Genomic DNA, 9,070 nt, shown 5'->3' on the forward strand with positions numbered 1-9,070 from the left:
ACGCAGGCAGGTTGAATAGCTGTAGTTATTATTCAAACAGGACTGTGGTAATATTCTTTAACTGGAACGCAGGCAGGTTGAATAGCTGTAGTTATTAATAACCTGCGTTTAGGCTATTAAAGATAGCGCCGTGCGTTGGTTTGCATTCATATGATTACCAGGCCACTTAACCACTCTCCTGCTCTCAGGCCTGGGGAAGGTACAGGCCTCCCCATTTGCTGCGATTGTATTGACCGTAACGCGTGAATCCGTCTTGTTTTCCGAACCCCCTTCCCACATAATTCCAGGTGTGAACGGCTGAGTGAAAAGCACCTCGGCGGGAAGCGGACGGGGGGGGGGGTGAGGCCGAACCGTCTCGGGCGGGGCGCCGCTCAGATAAGCGCGCGAAACGGCGGGAAAAGAACGGCTCTGCGCGCGGTGCGCGAGAAGCCTGTGGGTGGCGGAGCTTCTCGCGGACCGACACGTTGCCATGGTGACTGCCTTCTGCATGGTGGAATCATCGGTACGAGCGTCGCTTGCTTACCGGCTCCTGACTCAGAGATATGTGCTGAAATACGGGGAAACACTGCAGCCGGCGCCACTTTCCACCTTTTAATGGCCGAGTTTGAAATGTGTACAATGTGTTTGTGTATGATGTAGTACTTACATTACACACACACACACACACACACACACACACACACACACACACACACACACACACACACACACACACACACACACATATCTACATCTCTTCATCAAAGCACTGACGTGAAGCTGAATATAAAATGTGGCCGCTGTGCCCATTCATAAGGTTATATTCACAGTTGAATAAAACACCCCCAGTGTTGGAAAAATCCAGGTTTTTTGTACAGCTGCATGACGCCCCCCCATGTGCAGCAAACATCACACCCCTGCACCACGCAGACTCACAGCAGCTTCTCCTGCTCGCAAAGGTGGTGACATCACCATGCATGCACTGTTTTTATTTCAAAGCTGAAACCTGCGGCAATTCAGTATTTTATTTATGAGGGAAAGGCTCCAAGCATTCACAGAAATGCAGCTTCTTTGACCGCAACGTCCCGGTTCCTTCCAAAGGCAAAAGACGTAAGAGGGCAGGACGATCACAGGAGATTTTTTTTTATTCCCCCCCAACCCCCCAACATAATGGTTGGAAGAAAATGTGCTTCTGTGTGTGCTTGATAATGTTCTGCAAATCAAGAATCCTGCTTCTCTGTCGACAGAGAAATTATCCAAATTCGACTGTCATCGTTCTGCCACTTCAGTGTTAGATGGTTTGTGGGGACTTCAGTGTCCGAGGGTTTGCGGGGACTTCAGTGTTATAGGGTTTGTGGGGACTGCGGTGTTAGATGGTTTTTGGGGACTTCAGTGTTAGATAGTTTGCGGGGATTTTGGTGTTAGAGGGTTTGCAGGGACTTCAGTGTCCGAGGGTTTGCAGGGACTGTAGTGTTAGGTTGTTTGCGGGGACTTCAGTGTTAGGTGGTTTGCGGGGACTTCAGCGTTAGAAGGTTTGCAGGGACTGTGGTGTTAGGTGGTTTTTGGGGACTTCAGTGTTAGGTGGTTTGCGGGGACTTTGGTGTTAGACGGTTTGCGGGGACGCTGACTCAGTCGGGGAAGTGGGCCAGCTCGTCCTTGCCGATGTTGCCGCCGCTCAGGATGAGCACCACGGTCTTCCCGGCGATGTCGGGGATCCTGTCGTTGGCGACGGCGGCGAAGGCCGCGGCTCCGGAAGGTTCCACCAGGAAGCCGGAGCGGTACAGCGTGGACACGGCGGATTTGATCTCCTCGTCGCTGACCAGCACGATCTCCTCTACGTACCGCCGGCACAGGGCGTACGGCACGCGACCTGGGACACACACACCGGCACACACCTTCAGTGTGTAACACACAGACCTTCAGTGTGTAACACACACACCTTCAATGTGTAACACACACACCTTCACCATGCAACACACACACCTTCAATGTGTAACACACATCCTTTTCATAGCTGCCACACACAACCTCAGTGGTGAAAACACAAACCACCATGCAACACACACACTCAAGGTAACCAACCCTCACCATGAACACAACCCTCAATGTGACACACACACCTTCACCATGCAACACAACCCTTCATGTGTAACACCAGACCTTAATGTACTACACATTCTTTACGGCTACAATGCTCCAGCAACAACTGAGAGAGCAAAGTGAGAAAACAACAAAATGCGACTTACTCGGAGGGTAGGCCATACAGGCGAACAATCCATCATGCATCCATACCGTTCCCGCCTCGGACAGAGACCTTAACTGGAGGCTACTGAGAGGCGGCCATGCAGGAGCTCACTGCGAGACGCCAGTCCGGCGGTACCTGCGAGGGCGGCCAGTGCGGCGTAAACCTGCGGAGCGGCCATCGCGCGATGTCTTGGCATCATCCGAGGCGCCTGCAGTCCGACATGGCAAGCTGGAAAGCACAGCATGAGTCCATGAACCAACCAGGAACAAATACCTAGCGTAGCAACGCTGCGCTGCTGCTATCTGACGTTGCAGATTGGAGGGAGTGGAGGGAGGAGGGAGTGGAGGGAGAGGGAGGGATTCCGTGCCATGTGCGTACTGTACTGTACGATAGCTCTCTGTGCAGCAGACAACTCATGTGTGGCTAGATTTTTAAATGTTTTCTACCCCCCCAATATTTTGATGATCATGGCAGTACAGTGGAATGAACCTGCACTGCCTTAGTCACGCAGTACTCAGACATGGGTGTACGGTATGTCTTCATTTCACTGTAAATACACTCTTGTATTTAGCATGTTAGAAATGCTGAACAAATAAAATGTGTTGTTGTTATTATTATTATTACTATTGTGTATTACTACTGGGTATTACAGTGTGTGAGAGGATATCTCAGTCTATCCGACCTGGCTGAGCATTTGGATCAAAACTTCTGCAATCTGATTGGCCGGTAATCAGGGCACAGTGCAGTACCCACCCCCCGTGGGCTCCACCCCGTAGACCCGCGCGTTCTCGCAGCCAGAGAGTTTGACGGCAGCAGCGACCCCCGCCAGTAGACCCCCTCCCCCGCAGCAGGCCACCACCACGTCCGGGTTCGGCACCGCCTCCAAGATCTCAAGGCCAACGCTACCGGCACAGCGAAGGGACAAAGTGATTTGGAAGGACAGAAAAGGAAAACATTCACCATTCCTAAACGTAGAATTCTTGGAAGTCCTGGAAAAGAAAACTAACAAATGCATATGCTTTTTAAAAATAAAATAAAAAGTAGATAAAACGGGCAAATTTGGAAAAATAAAAAATCATTTTCACCATCTACATTTGAACCCATTGGTTCTTTCCCCATTTCAACTTGCGCTGTGCAGCTGTAACTGTCACGGGCATCATGAACATGCCTTATAAATTGCCCAGATTGACAGGGCATGCTCATCAGAGCCTCTCCTGCATGTTCTTTTGACACACTGCTGGCGTGGCAGATTTTTTGCCCCGGCCTGGAGTCTGAACATGGGCATTCTCCACGAAAGCAGGGCAGGCCTGAGGTTGCCATGGAGACATTTATGTAGATGAAGAGTGTGTTTTTCCCGGGTCCGTACCTTGCGTGGCCAGCGATCAGGTCGACGTCATCGTGGGGGTGCAGGAACGTCATGTTCTCCTGCCGAACACACCGGTTCACCACCTCCACCAGGCAGGACGTTGGCACGCGCTCAACCTCGACCCCAAAACTCTGCCAAAAGACATCCGTGCAGCAAGCCACTGGAGATTTGTGTGTTTGCACATTCACGCACGTGCACACGCACACACCAATGTTTTAAATCTAGCGTATCATGATAAACTGTTGGCATATTACGAGATTGCACTCGGCAGAATCAGACAGAAGTACGTTACCTGTATCAGCACGGACCGTGATGGAGGGGCCGTTTCTGGCATCACGACTTTGCCCTGAGTTCCATAGTGTTTCGTCGCATATGCAAATGACTTCCCATAGTTCCCTGCGGACATGGTGACAAAGCGGCCCCCTGCAGGTCTCCTTGCAAACTGATTGGCTACTCCTCTTATCTTAAAAGAGCCTGCCGATCAACAACAACAACAACAACAAAAAAACAGGTGCAGAGTTTTAAGAAGCTACCTTACTCTATGACTTCCTTTTCCTTTTGAACAGGAAGCATTTGGGCACATGTAGCATTTGAATGGGCAGTTGCTGCTGGAGGTAATATTGATAGGACAGTAGGGGGCGCTTTTTTCACCGTGCACTGAATAATTAATTTAAATGACAAGTATACTGAACTGTCAATAAAATTACCATGTCATTTACCAAAGAGTACAGACTTCCCTGGTGTTCTGGACAGAGCGCCTATATAAAAAATGTAAATACAAACCAGTCCTTTGCAGGTTTTCCATTTTGATATGGATATCGCATGCGGTGTTCAGTGGCAATGTAGTTTGACTCCCGGGGATCATTGGCGTGTTTATTACTCCTAACGGACTCGCTCTCACTGTCGCCTGAGCCGCTTGCAGCATCTGCAGGGTAATTAGGTCCACAGCCGTGTCTTCCATTGCTGTGGGCGAACTGAACAGAACGCACACAAAATCAGTAAAAAAAATTTAAAAAATACAATATATGCTCGATCAACGAAACTTCGAAATACTGCTGGTATAAATAATCTACTAAACAAATTAAATATGCACAAAACAAAGTAATCGAAACTAGCCACAGTACAGAAATCACAATTGGTCCGTGGAGTTCGCGAGTAAGGCACTACTTACCTTAGACTGATAGTTTTCCGTTAGCATAGAACAATACGAATTGCTAAACTGGCCAAATAACGTCAACATGTAATGTAATAGAAAAAGCAGATAGTAAAGACGTGTCACTGTCTATCAGGGCGAAAATGAAACTTATATCGGAACGAAAAGAACTGCACACGTTGTTTCTAGTACAACGTTTTGTGTCGATGGACTGTCAAACATGGTGCTCTCCAGAGAGAAAGGATAATTGGTAATTTTACTAAATTATTCGTAGATTAATTTGGTTCGGGCTTTCCACCCTTCACCACGGTGTTGTATGTAGTTTTTGTGAGCGGTGTTAAACGGTGTGGACAAGACTGTCACTGTTCTAATGTCCTACCAGTGGAAAGATTTAAGTGGCTATCTGAACTTTCCATATTATTATTATTATTATGCATCATCATCATCATCATCATCATCATCATCATTGTCATCATCATCTCAAGCTAGTTAAAATGGGAAGCGCCTTTTTAAGTGTAGAACTGCTTTTTTGTTGTTGTTGTTGTTGTTGCAAGTTTTGTTTGAATCAGCCCGTTATGAGAAATAAAAATAAAAAATACTTGTAGTTGTTTAATTCATATAATTGTATATATTTTAAAGTAAATAGCCTCCTATAATCTTCTCTTTAATAGTTAAATGGGAATATGTATGCACTCTCTTGAAAGTTGTGTCAGTTTAGCTGTTTGTGGAGCTGCTGCATCCGGCCATCTGACTGTTTAATGGAGTGTGTATTTCTTGCTTTGACCATCATTCTCTGGCTGCTTCTTGCTTCTGTCAGCCAGGCTGCTGGGAAGCGGTCAGCACACTGCTTACTGACCCCTGATCTCACACCGGCTAGACTGGCAGACAGATCCAGATGTATTAAGGACTGTATTACCCACTCAGTGCCATCGTGTTTGACTGACAGTTCTGCTTTAATGCAGAGTGAATGGGGAGATGAGGTATGTGCGACCAGTTTAGTGACTGCTAACAACACTTTGCAAAAAAAAAATTGCTTCCTTGGGAACTCACTTGCTGATTAACACTGTACTTCAGAAAACACCTTTTAATTGGGGAACTTGGCCAAGTTTACCCACGGGCCCTATGGTTACGGCACATCTGTGTCAGTCTCCTCTGCGGGCTGCTAATTAAAAGCTTGGCTGGGCGATGTTTTCATCTGGCACTTCCGTTCCGCCATAGCACAGTGGTGGCCGGGGGGGGGTGGGTCGTCCGTCCCATCCCGTCCCGTCCCGTCAGCCTGCATCGGACACGCGGCTGCTCGCCGCCATTCGCTCTCCGGAGTGCTTCCTGGCGGGACAGGGGCGAGCTCTGGGGCCTCAGGAAGCCAGAAGCCCAAATCTCTGCCCTTAATCTGAGAGAGAAAGAACCGCGGCGCGGTCAAGCAGTGATGACGGGGTTCCTGTGCGGCTCCTTCTGGGGCTGGACCACCTTGCGCACGCAGATTTACCCCCATTTTTCAAAAATGACGCGACCAGTTTGCAGCATAGACTAAATCTGTGCTTTAAGGCTGGGGGCAGCCTTGTATTTTGAGTCCCTGTGCGAGACAATGGGTTGGTGGAAATACCCAGCAGATGGACTGATCTGTACGGCATATGATGGGCTAATGCTGAGGATGCGGTGACTGGGACAGGCCGTACGCATGATGCAGTTATCTGGGTCAATCTGTGCAGGGTATGCAATGTGAGAAACTCGGAAAGGCTCGGGGTCATCACTGTCTTGGCTCATTCTCATTGAAACATGTCCTGTACTGCCACCCTGTGGCTGGGGGTTGGAGTTGCTTTTTGAATCATAGCAGAAGTTGAAGTAATTGTGTTTGCAGTTGAACAACTGAAACAGTAGAAGCTTATGGAAAGAAGCAAGAACTAAAAATGCATAGACTTCTGTTTATATAAATGTTATGGATAACATATGGATATACAAAATACTTGTATTTTCTCTGTGTGTTTTGTGGATGTTTATTAAATGGCAAAGTGGAATGTTTCAAAAATGTGTTGTAAACTGTATTTTATATATAGTTAGGTATGTGTAGGTTGCAGGTATACTTGTATTAAAGTTTAAAGTATAAGATGTTTTGGAGCATTTAACTACACACACAGTGGCACTGTTACTGTTTTTAATCCTCCAGGCTGCACCTCTAATCCCAGACTGTACTTCAAACAGGATACAGATTTGTGGAGATAATGATTGCATAGTTCTGTTTCAGTTTTATTTTGGTGAGTGGTTAATATGTGAGAGAGAAGAAAAGTTGTTTCATAGTAACCAGCGTAGTCATATACACACAAGTTGCTGGCCAAATCTTTTGCGTCATTCATTTCTAAAAATATCCCCCACATTGAGTGTGACTTATTTACCCTTGTTTTTAAGATTTTAATCCATGTACAAGCACTGCTTTCCTGAATACGGTAACCTATATATATGACTAGCCTATACAAAAAGATAATTTATTTAAATATCACATTTTTATTCCATATTTAAACCCAAATATAAATAAATATTTTGAATATGAAATTATGTTCACATAGTAGTTTATAACATTGTATTGGTCCAGTGTACTAAGAATAGCAAATTAAAATTATGCAAATTGTGACACAACTCTGTTTATAATGTCACATATTATATGACACTCACTCACACACACACACACACACACACACACACATTTGCAAGTCTGGAAACCTGATTAACTTTGCACCTCGTACATGTATGTATACTAATTTATAAGTATCAAGAGGAGGCCCGTCACATCACACATCCGGTAAAGATGAGGTACCACTGGCTGGTTAACGAACGGCGGTTTTATTGTATAGTGTGTAGCAGTATCCTGTCTCCCTCTCATGGCTGTTTGTGTGTGCGAGACGTAGCTCTCTGTGCAGTCCACAGGAATGCCTAGCCAGCTTGGGCAGCTGCCAGGTAACTAGGCTTGTGATCAAGGAGCGGTGGGTTCAAATTCAGGTGACAAGCTGCCTCCCTGTCTCCACGGTGCATGTGATCCAGAGACTCTACTCGTATGACCCTCTTAGAGAAGCCTCCATCAGCCACCAAGAAAAGCATGCACGGCGTTAGCGGGGACTGGTCTTTAAAAAAAAAAATGCATGCTCTTTTACAGCAGCGCCCTGTTAACACCCCCTGATCTGTTTGCCCTGTTGCCACTGCAACCCTGACAAAGCAGTTAGAAAATGGTTGGATGGATGGATGGATGACTGCCTGAGGGGGACCATATATAATCTGAAAAGGATTGGGCTTTGAATAGAACCTTGGGGAACCCCACATGAAATCTGGGCTATTGACGACATGTATGTACCAGTGGACACCAAGAAGGATCTTCACAAGGGATAAGCAATAAATTAGTCAAGTGCTGACCCATTTAGACCCACCCATCCACACAGGTGGTTAATTAGTTGAATATGATCCACAGTTTGAAAGACAGCACTGAGAACTAAGAGAACTAACACAGACCAGTGGCCTGTGTCAGCATTTAACAGGAGATCATTTGTAACTTTTAAAGCCGTTTCCGTGCCATGAAAAAAATCAAAAGCCAGGCTGTAGTTCTACTCAAGGTTTTGCTTGACTTTTGGCCAGCTGCCTGGGTGACAGACAACTGGTTCTTAGAAAGCACTAATCTCACCACCGTGTTCACAATGCCTAAACTGGGTCTGTCCGCTATTTCCACGAGCTGCGAGCGATATCTTTCCTGATCAATAAAATGTATGTTGTCGTCAGTTCGATTACAATATATTACATTTCCATCAGGGTTTCGTAGTCAGGTGCTGTTCCTCTCGCCTTGTTAGTCGAGTCCTGTAGCTAAAAAGGCGGAATGCGGTGGTTAGCTGCGCACGCACTGCGTCAGCTGCCATGTCCGTACGCCGGGTGCTGAACTCGGAGCTGTGCAGCTGTTCCTCTGTGATCTCCTGCTGAGCGTGACGCGGAGCACAGACATCGTAACTTAATACGTCTGCTTAAAATACAGGCCCGCTCGGGCCCCGGCAACCCGCCCCGGCAACGGTCTCAGCTAAAGGTCAGTAGCACAGAGACGGATTAACACCCCCCCCCCTCCCAAGGGCACAAAGGGAATGGGCTTGAATCTGTGCTTTTCTTTTTTCGTTTGACATGACTTCTTTTTTTTAATGAGAGTCCCATATTTGATGTAATCCATTACCCACAAATCTTAATTCTTTTTTTGGAGGGGGGAGAAATTTTCCATGTAAGATCGAATGCTGAGTAGTCTTTTTTTTCAAAGACAGAACAGAGGACAAATGAAATGGGTCTAAAAAAAAGAAAGAAAAAGAAA

At 46.5% G+C, this 9,070-nt stretch overlaps 1 protein-coding gene across 1 annotated transcript; it reads right to left on the reverse strand.

Moving 5' to 3' along the window:
* Positions 1-952: 952 nt before the first annotated feature.
* On the reverse strand, positions 953-4,935 carry srr (serine racemase). Its single transcript, XM_064319548.1, has 6 exons — positions 4,762-4,935; positions 4,374-4,564; positions 3,883-4,064; positions 3,591-3,721; positions 2,974-3,126; positions 953-1,896 (listed from the first exon to the last, which is right to left on the reverse strand). Exons 2-6 carry the CDS (start codon positions 4,549-4,551, stop codon positions 1,608-1,610), a joined length of 933 nt encoding a protein of 310 aa, XP_064175618.1. The 5' UTR covers positions 4,552-4,564; positions 4,762-4,935; the 3' UTR covers positions 953-1,607.
* Positions 4,936-9,070: the final 4,135 nt, after the last annotated feature.

This window comes from Anguilla rostrata, chromosome 19 (assembly GCF_018555375.3).
Source record: "Anguilla rostrata isolate EN2019 chromosome 19, ASM1855537v3, whole genome shotgun sequence".
Classification (NCBI taxonomy): Eukaryota; Metazoa; Chordata; class Actinopteri; order Anguilliformes; family Anguillidae; genus Anguilla; species Anguilla rostrata.

Excerpts from the sequence above, each read along its gene's own strand:
- srr (XM_064319548.1), bottom strand. The coding sequence starts at position 4,551 with ATGGAAGACACGGCTGTGGACCTAATTACCCTGCAGATGCTGCAAGCG. Across the intron at positions 3,722-3,882 it reads CACGGTCCGTGCTGATACAG|AGTTTTGGGGTCGAGGTTGA; the intron begins GTAACGTACTTC and ends GTCTTTTGGCAG. Across the intron at positions 3,127-3,590 it reads CTGATCGCTGGCCACGCAAG|CGTTGGCCTTGAGATCTTGG; the intron begins GTACGGACCCGG and ends CTGTGCCGGTAG.